The sequence below is a fragment of the Cebidichthys violaceus genome, unplaced genomic scaffold (genome assembly GCF_023349555.1).
Source record: "Cebidichthys violaceus isolate CVI_PGR_0920_01 unplaced genomic scaffold, fCebVio1.0.p SCAF_1, whole genome shotgun sequence".
NCBI classification, from domain to species: domain Eukaryota; kingdom Metazoa; phylum Chordata; class Actinopteri; order Perciformes; family Stichaeidae; genus Cebidichthys; species Cebidichthys violaceus.
In genome coordinates this window covers 4,014,684-4,037,837 of record NW_027176262.1, presented here as the reverse complement: position 1 = coordinate 4,037,837, position 23,154 = coordinate 4,014,684, and the positions used below count along the sequence as shown (strand labels likewise).

The window sequence follows — 23,154 nt, the reverse complement described above, 5'->3', positions numbered from 1 at the left end:
CATCTCCAAGGACGCTTCACCCCGTTTCCTGTTGACGATGGACACGAGGCTCTGATTGGCTGAGCCACATGAGGCGTTCAGGTGTCCTCGGAAAAGTCGAGGTCGTGGACTTTTTAACACATTTTTTATTTGATTTAAAACTGATTTGACTGTTTTTTTTATTAATGTACCGATATGAATGTATTCAAAATAGAGAGGTACATACACATTCAACGTACATACATGGAATATACAGATAAACAAGAAAAATACAAAAACAAGGACATTAAAGACAACAAAGAACAGAGAAACTAAGCATTAACATGTAACTACTGTGTACAGTATAAATATATATCAAAGAATATATATGAACATAAACAACAACAACAACAACAGCTGACAATGGATTTGGGATATTAGTGAAAATGGTGGTAATTGTTCATGAGAGTGACGGCCAGCGGAAAGAATCTGAGAAGACAACAATAACATATGGCAAAATGCATTCATGGTATGCCTGGTCTGAGAGCTATACTCTTTATATGTGTCTTCCAGTTGATGCGTATGGATACAAAGTGCTTCATATTTTTATTTTGCACTGAACACAAGAGCATCAGTCAGTGATCTGTCCTACTGGAATGCCACTTTTTCATTTGTTTTTACTTTCCTCGTGTGGTGTGTAGGGAATGAGTAAACCGTAAGAGGCCCGTCAGATATCCAGGACCAGGTTTACAGTGATCCTTTACACAGGACACTACCACTGTATACATCCTCCTCTCACTCGTTTTTCTTCGTCTTGTGTGGTTTTAGGACTGAAGTGGCACCTTGATGAGAAGCAGTTGTGGGATGTCTACTTGGGAAGGGAAATATGTTTATGTGTTGCAGTTATTTCTACCATATTTGCCTAACACTGGCTTAGTTTGAAAATCCCTTATAAATAACTTCAAAATTCCCCATCTTACCCTTTTTCCATGATGCCTTTCTTTAGGTCAGCGTTCTGTAGGAACCGTTGTAATGTCTCCCTCATATTACAGATGAAGCATTTTCTCTCTTGTGTTGAAACCGAAGCTCTTTTTCCATCTTAAATACTATCACCGCAAAAGCTTAATGAAGGAAATCAGCTCCATGTAGATGTTTGGAGGAGACAGTTATTCTTTAAAATGCACATATAAATCCACATTTTAACACTACAATGTCTTTTTTTTCTACCCCCCCCCCCAAATGCGTGTTAGAAGAGCTTAGTATAGGGGTGAGTGTGTTCTTACAAAGGGAGAAGGTGATGTGTTCTGCATGTGTCTTTGCCTAAGGTTCCCTGCGGTGGAACAAATGGCGCTTTCTGTCCCAAAAGCCTCTCATTCACAGCCGGGGGCTGCATTAACACCGTGCTGCTAAATGACGCATTTGTCCCGTCTCTGAAGGGGGGGGGGGGCTCTGCTGTCACCCTTCTCACTGCGACACATTGTTGACTGTTGTCTACTACAGAGGATACAATTAGAACACGTTTTCCTGGCCACTATCTTGCAGATGTGTTTCCTTAACACAATTGTATCTGCTGTCGTATGCGCAGAGCAGGAGTGAAGCTTCAAAGTGATAACTCTATTGTAGTTTGACTTCTTGTCATCTCTCTTGACCCAAAGTTTTCAACCACGAGAGGGCAGACAAGGGGGGGTGGGGGGAGGGGGGGGGGTGGGGGGTGATGCAACGTGACTGGTTCACTCGGCGAGACGTGTGTTCAGTCCACCTCTGTGTCATATAGAAGCTGCAGCGGCGGACTGAATTGAGTGAATTGTTCTAACCATCTGGCTTAATATGGCTCCTTCCTTCTCACGTTTTAGTTTCTCACTTATTAGACGTGCTTCTTTTTTGGTTTAAGGTACTGTAGATAATACAAATCTAATGAAGCACATATTAATTATTAATTAAAACATGCAATGGATTCAGGTAAAATCACTTTCCTTCCCATTCTGTGTTTGTCTAAAGTGTGGGCGGTTTGGTTCTAATAACAGGGTGAATGGCCTCTACATCTTGGGCAATGGTAGCTTTCGCATTACAAACAGGCCTTGAAACACAACACCTACGCAACAAACACAACATATTCCACAATCCCAATGTGAGATTGCAGTGTGTATTTTTTTCTTTCTTTCTCTTAGCACCTTTAAACATGTCTCATGCAGTGTGTGTTTCATTTTGTGAAAATGAGCTCTATCTTTTTTTAAATGTTAACATTTTCAACTCGTTGCTGTTGGTGGTAGACGTTGCGTCGCTGTTGTTGAGCAATTCGACATTTAAAAGCATCGTGAGCAACTTCATGAGATTTCATTTCAAGTTGGGAGAAGCGGCGCGACCAGATGTGTTCACCACTAAACCGATGGGTTTAATAATACCTTGTTCAGCCACCGTGTAGAAAACCAGTAGTGGAGTCAAATAATTCACAACATATTGTCAAATGTCAAAAAAAAAATGTAGCAGTTAAGTATATTACAAAAATATAAAAACTACAAAAAAAAGGTGGCACCGTTTAGCAATTGCTTGTACGCAAATATTTGTAGCATATTTTACATGAGAAATACTAATCTGCATACTTTTAACCTATAGCTATCAGATACATGTAGTGAAGTAAAAAAAGTACACATTTATATCGAAGGAATTATGCACTTACGGTACAAAATCAAGTAAAGTTCCAGTACCTTAAAATTGCTTTTCACCTCTATGACAACACTCATTATTCATGAAGTTATGCCCTTTTATGGCTGTGTTCTCCTCGAGGGGAACGTGAGCAGGTACGTTCTGTTACCCGCAGGTAAAAGAATTACACTTTTTTCGTCGTGTAAAGACTAGATTGCTGTTGCGTCATCTTTCAGAAAGTGCAGCGCTTCACCTGAGCACATGTTCCCTGTTACGCAGGCAGACACTCTGCACTCTAACTGTGCACTTTAATAACACCTGCATTATCTTCGGAGCAGTCTCAAGAGCAGCAAACGGCTCCAGAGGCTCGTAAAAAAAGGAGAAGATAATGTTCCCTATCGCCGGTCAGAGCAACCACTCACAGCGCCTCGTTTGTCTGTCCTCATTGTTCTCCGACCTACCCCAGCGTTTGTCAGTATTTGTGGATTATTGTTATCATGAAACAATATTCCTCGGTGACTGATTGTATGTCACCTTAAATGATTCAGGTTATTTGAGTTCAGGGCGGCTTCTTTTTTTTTCCCCCCCTCGCTCGTCAAAGCTGTTCAACCCGCGGGGGCGATGCAACCTACAGTGACTCTCTGCGACCGGGGCATCGGTCCAAATATCTGTATTAAAGCAGAAGCGACCTCAACAGATGTGACATTGCAAAACCACTTCGCTACAGTTAAGCAGACTTGGGTATAGCAAGCTGAAGCGGCGTGTGTGTGTGTGTGTGTGTGTGTGTGTGTGTGTGTGTGTGTGTGTCGAGAGAGAGAGAGAGAGAGACAGACAGAGGTCCAAACTGTGGCTTACAGCTGAGATAACCTCCCCTGCTGGTCTGAGAACAGTGCTCCATCATGGAGGCAGCTGGGAACAATGACGTGACCTCTGAACCTCAGCTAGGGCCTGATCAAATGGGGTGGATTTTATGATTAAATATTTATCAGCTCCGGGGCCATTACCGCACATCTGTGGACGGTCACCTTAAAAATCGGTCGTTGATCGTCAACAAAGGAGATCCTTATTCTTAGCGGAGCGTCAATTTATCCAAACGCAAGCTTCATGTACCGGTTGTGTAATAGCAAGAAGTCTACGTTGTATATATTTCTACTCACTCAGTATATATTTCTGCTATTTATGCATAAGTACTTCTGCTCTGAACTCAGTTGAACGGCACTGTGAACCCAGATATTTGTCATTTGAATCCCTTATTTTTTTTTTTAGATCCCCCACGATCAACGTTTTTTTGCTCACTTTTGCCCCCCCCCCCCCCATATTCAGCGTTCCTGTCGCTTGACGTGTAACATCAGCTGCCTTGAGTATCAGGATAACGTGCAACCTTAGCAATGATCTTGCCAGCTCGGGCGTTCTGAGTTTGCATTGATAACAATTACGACAGCGGTAATCTCAAGAGATTGCTCCGCGTGGATGCTGGAATCGAAGTGGTGCAATGCAAGCAAGTCTCAAAGGTTGCTGTTCCAGATAAGAGTAATTCTTCTGTTTCAGTCCTGGTCAGCAGGATTTTTTTTTTAACTGTCCTTGTTGTGGATGGTTATTTTCATTGTCAATAGTGAGAAATGCCTCTTACTCTTCCCCAGAGCAATGGTTCAAACCCACGGATGTCCCTGCTCGTCTCGTCTGTTCTAGGTTACTTCGCTAAATAAAGTAAATTCAGGCATACTTCAAAGCTTCCTTTTGTCACATTTCCAAATGCTCTGCTGCCTTTGCATTCGCAAATTGATGTCAGACAAATGGCCCGAGCCGATAACGTCAGTTTGACCCTGTAGCATGCGTTGACGTGGCCTGTGTAGGAGACGGCCTTATCGCCCCGCTGTCTCCACGGCCACGTCGAGTTGTCCATAAAAGTGTAAAGCGAATGACTTCGTAGTCGGGGGGGGGGGGTTGAGGGTTCGAGATAGACGCCACGGTGTCAAATGATTAATAACAAAGGGAAATGGAAGCAGGGAAAGATAAAGAAGGGTCAAATGGGATTTTTTTTTTTTTTTTTAAAAGAGACATTATGAAACCATAAAAAAAAGGCAACCTGGACGTTTGTTTCGTGGTTTACACTCTAAGAAAAACCTACACCAAGCATTAACATCCAGTCAATCAACTCTGCAACAAATGCGGCACATTACTCATCATCATGCATGTTTAATTAAGGCTCCTTCAAACTGGAATACGTTGCCCTCAAACATACGACCCGTAACATACCGTCACATGTTTAAAAGTTACATTTTATACGTTTCGGATGATGATATGTTAAATAACACACGCCGTGAAGCGGTTCTATCGGTCGACTTGTTGATTTTCGTCTTTCCTAAAACGTAAATGTCTTTGTTTCCTTTGTCGTCGCTCACTTTCGTTGGTATTGTACGTCAGGAATCCCTCGAAAACGAGACGGTCCATCTCAAAGGGGTTCATCACAATGAACAAAACGACACACTGGGAACATCACAAAGGGAAAACTGGACTAGCCTCTTGTGGTTTAGACTCCTGGAAAATACAAGTTCCGAAAACAAATGCAATGAAACCAAACAGACCTGCGACAAATGCAGTAAATGAATGGTGACCATTTTGATCCACCTATATTCATCCGGAACTAAAAGCCTACAAGAGCATTCTTCCAGCATGCTGTATGGTAATAAGCAAGTACTATTGATGATTATTCTGATATTTCCAGATCAAAAGCATTGTTGGTTTGCAGCGATCAATAACCTGTTTTTTTGATATGGATGACTGAGACTTAAGCCTTTATCCTTTTAGTTGCTTCAACGACTACAGCGCAAGCATTGACAGTACAGGATTCTAAGAATGACGGCATCGATCACATAGGCTATACTGTAACCTCTGCACTGTATGTCACGCATGGGACACAGGCTGCTCTTGGTTACACTTGATTGCCGCTGACCACTGATTTCAATGATTAACCTCGCACCTAATAACCCTGTGCCACTAGACCGGCCTTCACGAGGCTCATTTTTATAGCACATTAATGCACAACTGTGCCAGAACGTGTAGACGCGATGTAACCCTCTCTGTTCTAAGTAAAGAAAAAACACAAGTGATTGAACTCACTTTGTATCTGTTCTTTGTTCCACTGAGGGAAAAGTTATTTCACCTGTTGGAAATCTCAAAGGAAGTGGCATGAAGCTTTTAGAGGGTAGTGGTTGGTGTGACAGAAGACATTACAGGACCCATGATGACACACGCATATATATATATATATATATATATATATATATATATATATGTATATATATATGTACATGTGAAAAATTAGAGATGACTTCCAATACTGTGATCATTCCTGTTCCTCAAATTACACAAAGCCACGGTGACAAAGTCCACTGGTGATAGGACAACAAACAACAGCATGGCACACACACCACTCTTTGACCTATTAATCATCGCACACACACACACACACACACACACACACACACACACACATGCGCCAGCAACACAAACTTCGTTATCCGTAAACTGAGATACGTCCGTCTTGATACACTGTTCTCGTGTGTTTGCGGCCTTCTTGCGTGCTGCAGATTGAACGCGATCACATTTCAGAGAGTTGAAAGCGACGCGTTACTTTCTTCTGTTTGCTCTGTGCTTGTTTCTCTTGGCAGCCTTTTGGCAGCACTGCGACTGTCAATAGTGTGACTTTCCTGTTCTGTAACAAATGGTATGGAGAGAAAAAAAAAAGCAATGGGAGGGTCAACCGAAGCTGTTGTATGCTGCTAAAATGTATAGACTGAAGGAAACTCACGGCCTATTTATTGTCCTCCATTTTATTCCAATTCTTTCCATCAACGTTCTCCCCTCGCAGCTCTCCCTTACCCTACTTTGTGTCTTTTCACCACCTCCCATTTTTGGTATATTCACACTCCTTTCCTAATTTAAACCGTCTTCACGTCTCCGTCTTCTCACCGAGTTGTTTATGTCAGCCTTTCATGTCTTCTACACAACAGACAGCAGCTTGGCTACAGGACAAAATGAGAAAAAAAGGCCTTTTGTCAAGCAGGGGGATGGGGGGGGTGGGGGGGGTGGGGTGAAATGCTTAAAAGCTGTCCCAGAAGTATCACCGATAAAATATCCCGTTGCCCCAGAAGACTGTGGCGAATTAAGAGGATTGTTAAGACATGCCAGGTGCTTTTGGTTGAAGTTAACGGTGCATTTATGACACTGATAATAATGTAAAGCAAGTCTGTGACTCCGTGTGTGCTGAGTGATCTCCTCCCAGCAGCTGACCATTGAACTCTCAACCCAGTCCCCCACGCTGAGGGAGCTGGCAGAGGGGGGGGTGAGGTCCACCTCCACGGAGACACACAACCCTCACACCTCCACCCCCCCCCCCCCCCTCCTCCCCACATGGACTCGTCCCTCACCCAGCCACTATAAAAAGTCTGCACATGCTGAAGTTGTTCAGTCTCATCTCGAACTCCACCAGGTAAGACAAGCAACAGCCGTGGCTCTCACTGGGACTCCGGGTGGTGTAGTGTGGGTAGTCAGACCAGAATTAATGCTGGAGAACTTTTCTGTTGTTTTTTTTTAAAACATTTTTTAGAAGCTTTCTGCAACTCTGTAAACTTTGACGAAGTCGTGAACCGGTGCCAAATATAAGTTTCTCTGTCGGGAAGACACATTTTAAACTTTAAACTGTGAGATTTTTTTTTTCATTTAACTTCGGGATCATGCTGTTTAACCCGTGGCCATGTTTTAGCAGTTGCCTCCATGTCAAGAAAACAGAGAGATCCCTAAACTGAAGTGTCTTCTGTGTCCAGATTGCCTCTGAGCTCAGAGAGATAACTTAATAATAATTCTGTGCTCGTGTTTTACTGTGAAGCCAGGATGAGCATTACATAGCAGTCCAGAGCTAATCAGCTTGAGCTGTCTGTCCTAGCCATCCCTAATCTACCCAGATTACAGCTTATTTTAATTAGCAGCCATATGTTTAGTGTGAACTCGTGTGGACCGATTCGGGGATGAGCGTTGTAGCTTTAGCGGCGAGTTTAACTTGTGTGTACTTCTAAGCCCGCTCATCTGGCCTGAACGTTGTTTTAAGTGACTCGCTGGATTAATGGGTTTCTTTTTTTCTTTTTGTGCAATTTAAACAATGTTCTATTGAAACTCCTTTGACTGTAATACGGTGAGCGTGACATGCTTTGCCTCTTTTCCCACTCTAGACCACCATCATGAAATTCGTCGCTCTCGCTCTCGCCCTCCTGCTGGCTGTCGGTGAGTACTGCTTCTTACATAACCTGCGCGTACAGCTTTACTCAGCCAGAATATCAATCGATTTATCTATTTCACGTTTCTATTTAAAAAAATACCCCCCGTCTCTCTCCGACTGCTCGTCTCTCATTCCCACCTTTCCGTCCCTCCTCAGCCTCTCAGGCCGCTACCCTGCAGGCTGATGCACCATCCCAGCTGGCCCATGTCCGGAGTGTTATGAACATGTACCTGGATCAGATGAAGGAGAGTGCCATCAGATCCCTGGAACAGCTCGATGAAGCCGAGCACAAGGAGCTCAAGTAAGGCCACGTCATTCTCCTCAGTCGGTCTCGCCTTCTGTAATTGACGCTTGCTCCGTCACCGCTCCACCTTTCCCCCTTAGTCACTTTTTATTTTTATTTTTTTTTACCATTTACTCAAAAATATCCTTATTTCATTTCTCTGTTCCCTCCCAGGGCCCGTCTGTCTTCCCGCATCGAGGACATGTACACCCAGATCAAGGCTCTGCAGGCCGCCGCTTCCCCCGTCACCGACAGCGTCGTCACCACCATCGCCGACGCCACCGCCGACTTCCGCGCCTCTGTCAACGCCGATCTGGAACTCCTGAAGACCGAGCTCGAGCCCAAGCACGCCGCTCTGAAGGAGGTCGTCGACAGGCACATCGAGCAGTACCGCACTGTCCTTGAGCCCTTGATCACAGAGTATTCCGCCAAGCACACTGCAGATATGGAAGTCCTGAAGGGGAAGATGGAGCCCATCGTGGAGGACCTGCGCAACAAGGTCGCAACCAACGTGGAGGAGACCAAGGCCGCCCTCATTCCCATCGTGGAGGCTGTGCGTGCCAAGCTCTCTGAGCGCCTGGAGCAGCTGAAGGCGATGGTTAGCCCGTACGTCGAGGAATACAAGGACCAGATGAAGCAGGCCTACGACCAGGCACAGGGCGTCAAGCCAGAGGACATCACTGCCCTGAAGGAGAAGATCGCACCTTTGGCCGAGGACATCAAGGTTAAGCTCACCGCCATCTTCGAGCAAGTCGCTGCTGCTATTCAGAAGCACTAAATCCCTCCCCGCTCCTGTAACTAACCTCACCTACCTATCGGTCCCAGACCCATTCCACCATTCTCTCTCCATTCCATTCTGTCCTCACAACGCGCATCCAGACCACCTCCCAAAACGAAGCCGGTGACTAACTTGTTGCACTTGTTTGCAAACAAAATGGCGGGACTCTTGCTCTCTCTCTCTCTCTCTGTCTCTCTAACTCCGATGAAAACACCTTGCCTTTTTTGCGCACATGCTCAAGCACATGCAAGCAGCAGACACATAGGAACTCGGCACGCGCACGCTTCACTCTTCGCACGACACGCGGCCCAACTGCTTACGTTTTGTGTAGGAATTGTATGTGAATTACCACAAGTTGCCTGAAACTCTGTGTACTGATGCTTGTCTGATGAAAACTGTGCTTTGATGAAATACAGCTCAATAAACAAATGACTGTGTTTATACTAACCACCTCGCTCTCTGACTCTCACTTTGAACCTTCTGTTCTGTAATGAAGCGGAATATTAGACACGCTGCAAATCACCTGAAGCCAACTATGAGAATAGAGTTCAACTTTATCGAAGCTATATGAAAATACAGACAGAAGAATGACTCTCTCAGGGATTTAACAGCGCAACCTTTTGGCTTTACGGGAGGGTTTTAGACCTCGGTGAGCCTCTATCGCACAGAAAGCATTCGGGGGGGGGGGGGGGGGGGGTCATCATTGATCCCGAGGAAAAGTAACAATATCAATACAGTCAGTTTTAAGAGAGACATCCAACCACATATGAGGTGTTTCCGCCTGTGGTCCTGAAAGCTGTGATTAATGAGCCGATCGCGGGAATGCGAATTGGCCTATTGACAATATTAAGTCGTGTTGTGCTTTATTAGAGGGAAAGCCCGCTTTTCTGCTTTGGATCCCTCAGGCTAGAACCCTTCAACACCGTCCCATCATAGAGCCACACGAGGACACACACACACACACACACACACACACACACACACACACACATCACAGCCACGCCATTAAACACTTGCAACTCTCGCATTTGTCCTCAACTTTGGTCCATTCAGGTCTTCAAGTGGCAAAGACACTTTTCAAAAACCTAACGACAATAATGTGTCCAGAACTTCATCCCTGATATGTTATGAGTTTTTTAATCAGCGTGCTAGAGCGTCGCAGTGAATCTAAACCGGGAGGCTCCACCTCCGTTTCAGGGAATAACTGACTCTCTAATTAGTACGGTGTTGAAACTCTGCTCCGAGAAAGTATGCTAATGAATAATAAACACGCAGTTTGTTGCTGTCCTCATCTGTCCACACTCAGTAACACTGGGCTGACTAGGACGTTATTAATGTCCTACTGGTGGGTCAAGACAAGCTCCGCTTAGGGCTTCAGGCTAAATGAAACAATGGGAGACGCAAGCAGGGATTTCTAGATGCGCCAAAAAAGGTTGTGTGTGTGTGTGTGTGTGTGTGTGTGTGTGTTTCAATCTTGGGGCCGCATGCATGCGTGCGCGTGCAGCTGTGATGTATTGTAATGGATGAGGCAGGCATGAGGTCCCCAGTGAGAGTCTCGTGGTTTATAAAAACCAGCATGTTCCTGGACACAAACAGCCGCTCCTCACAACTCGGATCCACGTCTACCACGGCACCTGGCGCTGGACGGGGGAGGAAGATTTGTTTTTTGCCTTTATTTATTTATCTATTGATGGTTCTCGATGACTGCTCTCGACGTCGCTTAGTCAGAAGTGGAAGAACCAACTGCAGTGAAGAGACGTATCAAAGGAAGGGACTGAATTCATTCTTATTACTTGTCTTGTGAACCTTCAAATGATGGATGGTAAGTGTTTGTTTTCTGATCAAAATGATCTGAGATCATCGGAGAGAAATTACAGACAAAAGTCCGTGATCCAACCCAATGTGAACAAGCGTCCACACGCACGCCTTCCCCTCTCCTTCAGGTCCTCATCTGCCTCGGAGCTGTGAACTATCTCTGCCCTGCTGCGCAGACGGCGGGTCACTGTCGCCGAGCGCCAAGGCCCCCCATGTCAGCGGGGTCAGAGTTCAGCTGGAGATGCATGCGCTCTGGCAGCAGTTCGACCAGCTGGGCACGGAGATGATCGTTACCAAAGCCGGAAGGTATACCGATGACGCTCATCACCGTCCCCTCTTTCCCTCTTTCTCTCTCTTCCGTGTGTCTCACTGCGTCGTGTGTTCATCTACATGTTCACGAACTGCAGGAGGATGTTTCCAACATTCCAGGTGCAAATCTCCGGGATGGATCCCACCGCTGAATATGTCCTGCTCATGGACTTTCTCATCGTGGACGATAAAAGATACAGGTCAGACGTACGGAGTGAGGTGTGCAGCGCTTAGTGTCTAACAGAGAGTTCCATCATTTTATTCAAGACCATCGGTGTCCACTCGAAACCTATGAGCTGTGCTAGTTGCCCCAGTTTCATCTTACCTCAGCAGTCCTATTTAACTTAGTGTGTGTGTGTGTGTGTGTGTGTGTGTGTGTGTGTGTCTCAGATATGCGTTCCACAGCTCATCCTGGTTGGTGACGGGCCGAGCAGATGTCGTCGCCCCGAGCCGGATGCACTTCCACCCAGACTCGCCTGCCTGCGGAGCCCAGTGGATGAAGCAGACCGTCTCCTTTGACACCCTCAAGCTCACCAACAACCTGCTGGATGACAACGGACACGTCAGTCTTTAATGCCCCCCCCCCCCCCCCCCCCCCCCCCCCCCCACCTCCTTCATTCTTTGATATACATGTAGAAATGTCTCCCTTTTGACTCGCTTGTTGCTGCGTGTCCTCTCCACTTCCTGTTTCTCCAGATGATTTTGAACTCCATGCATCGCTATCAGCCGCGCTTCCATGTGGTGTACGTGGATCCGGCTCCCAACAGCCACCTAAACGCACACAGGAACTTCTGCTCTTTTTCCTTCCCCGAGACGCGCTTCATGGCCGTCACCGCCTATCAGAACCACCGGGTAGGTGGATCCGTGTAGACTTCAGTGTAGGCTTCTTTTTTTAAATTTTTTTTTATTGTGCACTGACTGACATAACTGCTAAAGGACTAGGGAGTCATTTCTTTTGATTTTCATCTCATTTATTTTACTCCATCTCCCAGATCACCCAGCTAAAAATTGCTAGCAACCCGTTTGCTAAAGGCTTCAGGACGACAGACCCCCAGGACCCGTGAGTGTCAGACAGTCGCGTCTGAATGCAGCTTGCCTGATTAACAAACACGTGTGAAACGGTTTTCTCGAGAAGAGTCCCCTCGACTAGATCACGGTGTATCTTTATCGCTGCTATCAGCTGGTACATTGCGATAAGGCAGCAGCCTCCATGATAGCTAATCTCTGACCTTTGTTTTCAAAGGAGGTAGGTTGTTGGCCATAGGGCGAAAACTGTGAGGGACATGATTATGGTGATATATATATATATACATATATATATATATATATATATATATAAATATGTGACTATATCACTATATACAGTATCTGTGTGTGTGTGTGTGTGTGTGTGTGTGTGTGTGTGTGTGTGTGTGTGTGTAGGGAGGGTTATTCTGGACCCATGGCGGTGTGTTGTCCACCAGAGGGCAGAGCTTCTCTGCTCTCCACCAAACCTGGAGAGCAGAGAAGCTGGAGCTCAAAGACTTCCAGTGAGTATCTCTCTGTATGTTATGTTAGAACAACACGTTTTCATCCACAACTTCACCACGAAGTCCTTTGAAATTTAAATGTGATGCTACTTTAATCTTCCGCTGCGTAATTTACAGCATCTGTCGGATTCTGTTTACCGATCGGATGCTTCCAACAAGAGACGGGGTTAAAGAAAAGAGGACGTCGATCAGTAACTGCATTCTCTTGCATCCTCAGGACAGGAGGACCCGGCTCTGGTGCTGGTGGAACCGTGTGGACTGTTTCACCAGAGGAAAGACGTGGACGGCGCTTTGGCACCGGCTTCCTTCCTCCCTGTTCCTTCCTACTGGGACTGTCCAGGATCGTCTGAGGAGACAGGCAGTCTGTCATAGGGGGGGGGGGGGGGGGGGGGGGAGAAGCAGACTAACTGAACTTTGGATCATATTTGAACTACTGCTCCCATCCAACTCTATTGTGTGTTTGATAATAAAAGTACTATAGATCACAGCAACAATACAGTGATGCCCCGAACTCACAGCTGAGAACAATAAACACACTATAAGTTTAAATCACATGGTCATTTCTTGTTATACCACGTGCGCACCATCCTGTCTGTCATCTGAGATAATAAAATGCCATTTTGAAAAAAATGTAAACAAGAAAAACGGTTTGGAAAATACAAATGATGTGGAGCAGGTAGCGATGCCCCCAGAAATGCACATGTCACATGGGATCAGAGACGCCTGTGATCCGCACAGCGATCACGGTGAAAACTTCAGTACCCAGAATGCGGAGTCTACCGAAGAGACAGGAAGTCCCAATTTTGCCTTCAAAATAAAAAACGTTATGGAAACGCCAACAATGTATGGCGTGCATAAACGAGCCAAAATCCTGTTCAACAAGAAGCAAAATGTATTTTGTAATTATTAAAAATAATAATAAAAAAGTCTAAAAATAAAGTAATATTAAAAAACAATAATAATACAATTACTAATAATAACAATGATAAAACAAAAAATATTACAAACTAGATTAGTTTCAGAAATCTGTGCAATATAAATACACTGTCCAATACTACAATTAGTCTGTCTGTATATATAATATTTTAGTTATTATTTAATATTCTTTACTGTTTTAATACTTATTGATAATACTTGTTTTGATCTTGTTTTTTGCTATGTCTCTTGTTTTCACTATCCACTATGCTGCTGTAATCCTGTACATTTCCCCACTGCGGGACTATTAAAGGATGATCTTATTTTATCTTATTTTAGTTTGAGCAGTTATTACCCGTCTCGCTACTCTCTTATTTTGAAAATGCTCACAGGAAGTCGTGCGGTTTTGCGTTCAAACTTGACGGTGGCGATGCTTCGCTGCTCCCTGCAGCTTCTGAAGGATGCAGCGGGGTGGATGGAGGAGGAGGAGGAAGGAGGAGGTGAAAGACTGGAAGGCGGAGAACGGAATGAAGGATGCGGATTACGGTGGCCGTCAGACTGCCCTTCCGACGATGGTGGCTTCGGTCGTTTGACGTGAGGACGTGCGGAGGAATACGACGCGCGGCCTGCGGAAAACACACACAGTGACCTCCTTGATATTTGCGGTGCAACTGCCAGCATGGGTTTAGCCGTCATTTTAGCATCATCGCGGCCGGATCTCGTCTCCTGTGTCCTGGATGTCAAACTGAACGGAGCGTCGTGAAGTAAAAAAAAAAACCAAACATAGTTACCGAAAACCGTCTAGATTCAGCATGGAGGCGTCGACTCTGCAGCTGACAGGTCTGTTAGTATGGACGACGTTGTGTCTGCTCACCAACGGTCAATCCGCGCCGGACGCCTCGGGCCTGCCTCTAGCCATCCGCGTGCCACTGCGGCAAGGCGCTCGCGCCGCACAGCCAACGCCGCTGCCACCCGCCGTTGCCGTTAACCGCGAGCGCGGCAACGCGGGGAAGCGCGCTTCGCGCAGGCGGAGAGGAGCGGCGGCGGCGGTAGCGGGCGGCGTCAGCTTCGTGGACATGATCGATAACCTGCGTGGGAAGTCTGGTCAGGGGTACTACGTGGAGATGGCCGTGGGCTCTCCTCCGCAGAAGGTACGCGCTTTATTTACAGTGATAGCAAAGCACTAAGACAACTGACCACAAAGCGTCAGTAATACTAGTATCGTGTGCACAATACGTCCCCGTCTCCCTCAATTGCATTTAATCTGCTTGATTGACAGGAATGTTGCATTAAATACCAGCAGTTGCACTTTATCCTCTGTGTTATCACTTCAACACATCCATTAAATCCAATGATCTTTGTTGATTTATATTAATAAAAAGTATCAGAGTGAAAGGCCTTTATCTTTAAAGACATATAATTTTACATGTATCTAGGTTTTACCTCAATATTGCATGTCTATGTGTGTCTGTATCACTCTGTTTGGACAATTAGACAAGTCATAACACCATAATAGCAATAATATATGATATATATTTAACTCATTTCAAAGCACAATTATTATTCTAAGGCCTACGTTACTAGAGAAGATACTATCTCACTCTACACGTACAACACAACTTGACAGCACATGTCACATATACTTATGTATATATATATATATATCATCATACTTTAATATTTCTAATGCAAGATTTCTACAATTAAATATAGAATGCAAAATGAAAGTAAGTTGACGGGACTTTAAATATTCTCTCCAATGCTGTCGATGGCCTTGCAACGACAGATGGGACTGTGTGTATTTGTGTGTGTGTGTGTGTGTGTGTGTGTGGAGTGAGAGAAAGGCCTCAATGGTACAGGCAGATAATGGAACCATTAATTCTGCAGAGTGAGGAGAGCCAGCTGGGTGCAGCTGCGGTGTACAGGCTGGCACAGCGAGGGCGACGGGTGGAGGGAGGGAGGGGAGGGAGGGAGAGTGATGGTGAGGTGGTAGGAGGGAGGCAGGAGAGGGAGAAGGTGAATGGAAAAGAAATGCATGAATGAGAGAGATGAAGAGGAGGGAGGAAGAGTGAATGAGAGCGAGAGAAGAACGCCTGGTCGGGGCGTCGCGCTTCACTGTTTCGGTGATTGGAGCTCTCGAGACACAATCACCGCCTCCTTCATTGAAAAGGACCAGTCGGTGTCTCCATATCCATAACAGCACACATATAGACCGTCTGCAGGCCCTTCATAAACCTAGAGATACAATGAATCAGATCATCTGAATGTATTAAAGGCTTTAAAAGCCCCGGCATCTAATAAACAAAGCTTTTTATAGAGGGAGTTATCGGCCGTATGTATGGGTCTTAAACTCAAATCATCACAACAGCAGAAGTGATAAAAGGCCCTGAAGTCATTTACAGTAACTTTCAGAGGATGTATTATGTAGTGGAAGGGGGGGGGGGGGGCAAATGCAATGGCTTCAACAGACAGAAGCACGCTGCCATGGAGGACAGGAAGACGGAGACGGAGCGGAGAAAGTGTCTCAGTGTGTCAGGAAAACACATCCATCCTGAGCAGTCAGCAAAACGCCGTGTTATTACACTGTGGTGTTTGTACAGGCATGTGTGTGTGTGTGTGTGTGTGTGTGTGTGTGTGTGTGTGTGTGTGTGTGTGTGTGTGTGTAAGTGTTTTATTCCGTGTTTTCGGGCGCAGCCCTCGAGACAGAAGCACTTCTCTGTTTATTTAAAGAGCCGATCCATTATTGAACAGCTGGCTGTGTTCTGGAACACATTATTCACTTTAAAATTTGTAATAAAATAGTCGCTGTAACTGAAGGAAATGTAAACATAAAGCTGAACCATGTGAGTGAAGATGTCGATAAAACGGTTTGACTCACACAGCATGCCTGTGATGTATGGCGTACAGTACTTTATGGAAGTGTAAAGTATATATATATAATGTATAATATAGTGCCTGTGTTTGTGTCTGTCACTGACTGTTCTGACTGATTGTGCAGAATATGATACTCACACAGAGATGCAGACAGAGGAGGAGGAGGAGGAGGAGGAGACGGGAGGGAGAGGGAGTAGGAAGGGCAACCTGAGAGGAGAGGAGAGGAAGAGTGGAGACAGAGGGGGGGGGGGGGGGGGGGGGGACATCTAGGGCAAAAGGAAACGGCACAGGACACGACAAGGAAGGAGGAATTGACACAGAGAATGAGTGATAAGAGGTGAGGCTGACTTCATGCTGTCATACAGACAATCAGCCAAAGAACTGCCTCCAGTGTTAAACCATCAGTGAGGATATGAAGAGCAGACATGGAGAAACCCTCAGAGGAAGCAATGATTCAACTAAATCAACTTCACAATGAAACCCAGCTGTCTCTTTTACAAACCTATTGATTTGTTTTTCAAAATGCACAAAGCATTCAGAATATTTAATAAGTCTCTCTCTCTCTCTCTCTCTCTCCCTCTTCTCTCTCTCTCTCTCTCCCTCTTCTTCTCCCGCTCTCTCTCTCTCTCTCTCTTCCTTTCTCTCCCTCCCTCTTCTTCTCCCTCTCTTTCTCTCTCCCTCCCTCTCTCTCTCTCTTCCTCTCTCTCCCTATTCCTTTCTCTCTTCCTCTCTCTTTTCCTCCCTCTCTCTCTCTCTTCCTCTCCCTCTGCCTCTCTCCCTCTCTCTCTCTCCCCCCCCCCCCCCCTCTCTCTCTCTCTCTCCCTCCCCCTCTCTCTCCTCAGCTGAACATCCTGGTGGATACAGGAAGCAGTAACTTTGCTGTTGGAGCAGCTGCTCATCCCTTCCTGCGTAGATACTACCATCGTTCTCTGTAAGTAGAGAGACATCTCTTTTATTTCTTATGTGATGAATAACTGACATCATAACGTCAAATCATCTCATCTCATATTCTACATCGCATTGATAGAGGTGGTACTAAATTTAAAGTTTAAACACTACCACTTTCGTCCACAGGGACCGCCACAATATAAAAAGATGATCAAATATTTGTTGATATTCGACTCACTTCCTCCACCTTCCTCCTCCCTCTCCGTCGTCCAGCTCCGGCTCGTACCGTGACCAGGGCCGGAGTGTGTACGTCCCCTACACTCAGGGTCGCTGGGAGGGGGAGCTGGGCACCGACCTGGTCTCCGTCCCGCACGGCCCCAACGCCACGCTGCGCGCCAACATCGCCGCCATCACCCAGTCGGATCGCTTCTTCATCAACGGATCCAACTGGGAGGGAATCCTGGGACTGGCCTACGCTGACATAGCCCGGGTGAGAGCAGAGACGACCTCTTTCAAGCTGCAACAGGACACTTTTGTTTTCACATTAGCACTGAGCGTTGCTTTTCTATGGCACCCCACACATTGGCAGATCTTCTTTCATTTATTCGCTGCTTTTTATTACTTCTCCTGTGTGCGATCAGTAAAGCCAAATAAGGTATTTCAGTGTATTTTGTGTAAAAAGATACTGTAAAGTGATTATACCACCGCATTCACTGGGAAGGATGAGGTTTGTTTAATCTTCTGGAAATTAAAATCTGAAAGCTAAAAACAGCAGCTTAGTTTGGCCATTCAGACGTAAAGATTCTCTCTCTCTTCTTTCTGTCTCTCTCTGTCTCTGTTTCTCTCTGTCTCTGTCTCTCTTTTTCTGTCTCTTTCTCTGTCTCTCTCTTTCTCTGTCTCTCTCTGTCTCTGTCTTTCTGTCTCTCTCTCTGTCTATTTATCTCTCTCTCTCTGTCTCTTGCTCTTTCTCTCTCACTCTCTCTCTCTCACACACTCTCTCTCTCTGTCTCTCTCTCTGTCTCTTTCTCTGTCTCTCTCTTTCTGTCTCTCTCTCTCTCTCACACTCTCTCACACACACTCTCTCTCTCTCTCTCTCTCTCTCTCCCTCTCCAGCCTGACGAGACATTGGAGCCTTTCTTTGACTCTCTGGTTCGCCAGACTCCGGTCCCCAACCTCTTCTCTCTCCAGTTGTGTGGAGCCGGCTTCACCCAAAACTACTCCCTGGGCAGCGCCACTGTTGGCGGCAGCATGGTGAGGAGACACACACACACACACACACACACACACACACACACAAATCATCTCACGTCACATCTGGATTTTATTTTGCCCGCTGCTCTTAGATCATCGGAGGAGTGGACCCGTCGCTCTACGTGGGAGAGCTCTGGTACACCCCCATCCGCAGGGAGTGGTACTATGAGGTCATCATCGTACGCATCGAGGTGAACGGACAGGACCTCAACATGGACTGTAAAGAGGTGAGAGATCGGACACGCGGCCGCTCAAGAATACCGATTTAGTGGCCGGTCGCTCACACTTAACATCTACCGAAACGGCTTGTCTGTCTTTTTTCAGTACAACTACGATAAGAGCATCGTGGACAGCGGCACCACCAACCTCCGACTGCCCAGAAAAGTCTTCCAGGCCGCAGTCAAAGCTATTGAGGCAGCCTCTTCGGTCGGTCCCGTACATCCTTATCATGATCGCTATCAACCGTAAACTCATGTCTCATATTCAGGGACCGTAAAGAGCGAAGTCTAGGATTGAATGCATTATTGAGATACATAAGTTGAATATCCTGTGAACAATTTGATTTGGCTGCAAAACATTTACTCACAGAGAGATTTTTTTTCCAGACCGAACAGTTCCCCTCTGGGTTCTGGCTCGGGGAGCAGCTGGTGTGTTGGCAGGCCGGCACGACGCCCTGGCACATCTTCCCAGTCATCTCCCTCTACCTGATGAGTGAAAACCACAACCAGTCCTTCAGGATCTCCATCCTACCGCAGGTATGAGGTGGCATGAAGCAACCGCCCTTTAAGGACCATTGACTATATGAAGTCATGTGACTTAAAGGCACAGTGTGTAGCATTTAGGGGGATCTTATTGACAGAAATGTAATATTATTAAGTATGTTTTCATCATGAATGAGCCACTTATATCCACATGCAGAGCGGGTTCCTCTTTACGGAGCCGCCTGCCATGTTTCTACAGTAGCCCAGAAAGGACAAACCAAACACTGGCCATAAATGGGTCCATTGGTGCTTTTTAATTTTTTGTTTTAAGAGTTGGATGACTCTGCCAGATCCTACACGCTGCCCCTTTAAGTTTAAAATGATGTCCAAATGATCAATAATCAAATCTAATTTTGGTGAATGGTTTAAATCCTGTTGGGAGACAGATGTTTGCTTTACCCTCTCAGCCTGTAAGACGTTTGGATATTTGCTGTGAATTAATTTAAACTAATAGGTCATAGCTATGAGCCGCGTACATCCTCACTGACTGCCTGTAATCCTGAATGAATGCAGTTTTCATCACCGTCTATACGCCGACAGGAAGTCTGGTCAAATGATCCTTCAGTCGTACCCTTTATGCAATGTTATGTAATCTCAATAGATGAGGGGGATAAAAAAAAAACACAACCCATAATGACCACATTTCAGAGAGAATTACTTTTGAATATATTTTCTAAAGCTTTTTCACAAAGCCCTGAGAAGTCATTAATCAGTTTTTCATTCAAAGCCTCCCGCAAAGGCCTTGATGGCGTCTGAGTGAAGGAGGTTTGATTTAAAGAGCGAGGCTGATCTGTGGGAAGCGCTCCAGTTGCCTTCTGTTGTAACTTAAGAGTGAATCAGCAGGTGTAGAATGCACTCTGAGCTTTACTCATGTTCTGTAGAACCTGAAGATGAATCACTGCTGGTACTGAAATCACCGAGAGCTTTAGACTAAGATATGTGCTGAGCGGGGCTGCTTTCAGACGCAAAAAGTCAATGCTCAAATTACAAAATACAGCATATGCAGCTAGAATATATATATATATATATATATATATATCTGTGATAATAATACTTCACACTACCAGCCTTCCTAAGGGGCCTTGACTAACATGCAGGACGTCTTTTTCAGCATTTTAAGTGACTTACCGGGAAAAAGCCCAGACTGAAAAGAGGGGAAGGAAGAGAGCATCATTCATAATAACATTAGAAAAATTATACTTTTTTTTTTTTTAAAGAAATATAGTATGGTTCATCAAATGAAATAAACTATCACAACGTATCTAATCACAGGAAAACGTAGCCAATAAAGGAAATATAACACTGGCAGTGTTTGTTTTTTTTAATGATGCACGCTTTTGTCCGTGCAGCAATACCTGCGGCCCGTAGAGGACGTGGCCTCCGCCCAGGAGGACTGCTACAAGTTCGCCGTGTCCCAGTCCAGCACCGGCACCGTGATGGGCGCTGTCATCATGGAGGGCTTCTACGTGGTCTTCGACCGCGAGAAGAAACGCATCGGCTTCGCCGTCAGCACCTGCCATGGTGAGGGGAGGGGAAGAAATACGGGCCGCTGTGGGATTGCAGGGACTGCCGTTATGATCTCCGTGTCTCTTAAATACCCACAATCCTACTCTCCCCTTTTTTTGCAGTGCACGATGAGTTCCGCACGGCCTCCGTGGAAGGCCCGTTCCACGGCGTCGACCTGGAGGACTGCGGCTACAACATCCCTCAGACGGACGAGTCCACCCTCATGACCATCGCCTACATCATGGCGGGGATCTGCGCCCTCTTCATGCTGCCGCTGTGTCTCATGGTGTGCCAGTGGCGCTTCGCCCGCTGCCTCCACCCGCACGGGGACTTTGCCGACGACATATCGCTGCTGAAGTGAAGGGAAAGGGTTCGTGGAGACCTACGCTTGAAAACACAGGGCCGGGATGGATATGTGGTAAAAAAAAAAAATATAAAATAAATAAAGAGATGTACATCGTTACAAATTGCTGGTGTTGTTGAAAGAGAGCTTTGAAAGGGTTCTTCAGGAATACAATATGTAAAGTATAGCAAATGCTGACACGGCGAAACAGAGCATTCTGGGATAACTAGAGCCATTACGAAGCCGAAGGACAGACGGGAGGAAGTCCGCTCCGACCTCTCCGGGTTAAGCTACCTATGCAGATCAGCATGGCGAGAGGAGCGGAGATGCAAAACAAAAACTCTTTGTTCCAAAGTCACGTGTAAATAGACTACTAGAGATGGATTTGGGATTTTTAAAAAGATTCTGCTTCTTATTGCAGAGCTCGGCACTGAGCGGTTTAGGGGGAGAAAAAAAGATTTACAAACATGGCTAATCGGAAAAACTCACAACCTGGATGTGAATGCAAGACGTGAATCCATCACGCAGTCGGACGCGGTTTTGCGTTTTGTAGGATTCCAACGTGTGAGGGCGCGGCTACATGTGGGTGTTGACAGATCTGCTGTCTGTGGCTTTGTGAGGGAATGAAAACAAGGTTGACGTGTGTGAGCATGCCTGTATGTGTGTGAACAACTGTACTGTTAAATGAGGAGTATACTGAAAGAAGACAAATTTAAAATGATACTACTGAGTATGAATAGCATCTATGAAATTACACCTTTTTTTTTTTCTTTTTTTTTTTGCAAATGCCAGCAAAGAATTCCGCAACGCAAGTTAAGCATAAAGAGGTTAATTTGATGAAATATCAGATTGTAACAGCATTTATTGCATAACATCAGTTTTGCTCGGTGTGAAACTGAAACCCAGTCACTATCAGATGTCATTTTTTCTCTTCCTATATTGATAGCTTAAAGGTATTTATTGTAAATATAATGACAGATTACACAGTGTTTATCCTGCTGCTGCACCATGTAACAACACATTACATGTTAACTAACCAGGACTTAATAGGGCTTCTTTCACAGAAACAGCCTCTATAACTCACCACATCCGTCAGTGGGGACCACATATGTAAACCAGCCCAAAGTATGTTATACTCTTAAGAACACTATATATACATATACATATATATATATATATATATGCGTATATATATATATATATATTTATATATATATATATATATATATATATATATGTATGTGTCTGCAGTGGACAGTTTGTATTGTCTCTCAGCAAGCTGTAAATAGATCAACTCAGAACTGTATATTTATCTGCCAGGCGCTGGCAGCACTGTGGAATCAATAAAGTACTTATTGTAACTGTGGCATGGCGTCATTTTCATTTCTTCACACTAAACTCTCTACACTGGCTCCCTGTAAGAGCTCATCCAGTTTAAGACTCTGGTGCTAGCCTACAGGGCAGTGAAAGGAACAGCTCCTTCCTATCTCCAGGCCACGGTCAAGCCTTACACCCCCGCCCGACCACTTGGCTCTGCTGCCTCGGGGCGATCGGTCGCCCCGTCGCTCAGAGGTCCTGGCGGCCGATCGACCCGGTCACGGCTGTTTTCTGTCCTGGCCCCACAGTGGTGGAATGAACTTCCCACTGACGTCAGGACAGCGGAGTTGCTGCCCATCTTTCGGCGCAGGCTGAAAACCCACCTCTTCAGGAAGTGCTACCCTGAGCCTTCCACTCAGCACTTATTGTTTTCATACTAGCTTGTTGCACTTATTGTATTCGTATTACTTATAGCACTAACTGTTTTTCTTGTTTCTGCCCTGTACTTTGGCTCTGAGTTATGCTCTGCTTCATGCTCTTAGATGCTTGTTTGGAAAAGGAAATGTACTTATGACTTCTGGTGACTAGTAGTTCTTTTGATTACCAATGTTGAATGCACTTATTGTAAGTCGCTTTGGATAAAAGCGTCTGCTAAATGACTGTAATGTAATGTAATGTAAACATTCACCATGGAAACTAACTTAGAACT

General features: G+C 45.4%; 3 protein-coding genes across 3 annotated transcripts; all 3 read left to right on the top strand.

The window, feature by feature from the left end:
- Nucleotides 1-6,999: 6,999 nt before the first annotated feature.
- On the top strand, nt 7,000-9,384 carry LOC137869559 (apolipoprotein A-I-like). The gene is given in 5 exon segments (XM_068707002.1): nt 7,000-7,035; nt 7,037-7,093; nt 7,830-7,881; nt 8,033-8,177; nt 8,334-9,384. Coding segments are annotated over 5 exon segments (879 nt in total). The 5' UTR covers nt 7,000-7,014; the 3' UTR covers nt 8,938-9,384.
- A 1,316-nt stretch (nt 9,385-10,700) lies between these two features.
- On the top strand, nt 10,701-12,469 carry LOC137873414 (T-box transcription factor TBX1). The gene is made up of 6 exons (XM_068711667.1): nt 10,701-10,759; nt 10,881-11,058; nt 11,160-11,261; nt 11,452-11,623; nt 11,758-11,913; nt 12,054-12,469. Exons 1-6 carry the CDS (start codon nt 10,750-10,752, stop codon nt 12,123-12,125), a joined length of 690 nt encoding a protein of 229 aa, XP_068567768.1. The 5' UTR covers nt 10,701-10,749; the 3' UTR covers nt 12,126-12,469.
- Nucleotides 12,470-13,935: 1,466 nt separating this feature from the next.
- On the top strand, nt 13,936-22,494 carry bace1 (beta-secretase 1). Its single transcript, XM_068706989.1, has 9 exons — nt 13,936-14,656; nt 17,222-17,310; nt 17,541-17,757; nt 18,381-18,518; nt 18,611-18,745; nt 18,843-18,944; nt 19,124-19,273; nt 20,629-20,800; nt 20,908-22,494. The coding sequence occupies exons 1-9, from the start codon at nt 14,318-14,320 to the stop codon at nt 21,144-21,146; spliced, it is 1,581 nt and encodes a 526-aa protein (XP_068563090.1). The 5' UTR covers nt 13,936-14,317; the 3' UTR covers nt 21,147-22,494.
- The last annotated feature ends 660 nt before the right edge of the window (nt 22,495-23,154 follow it).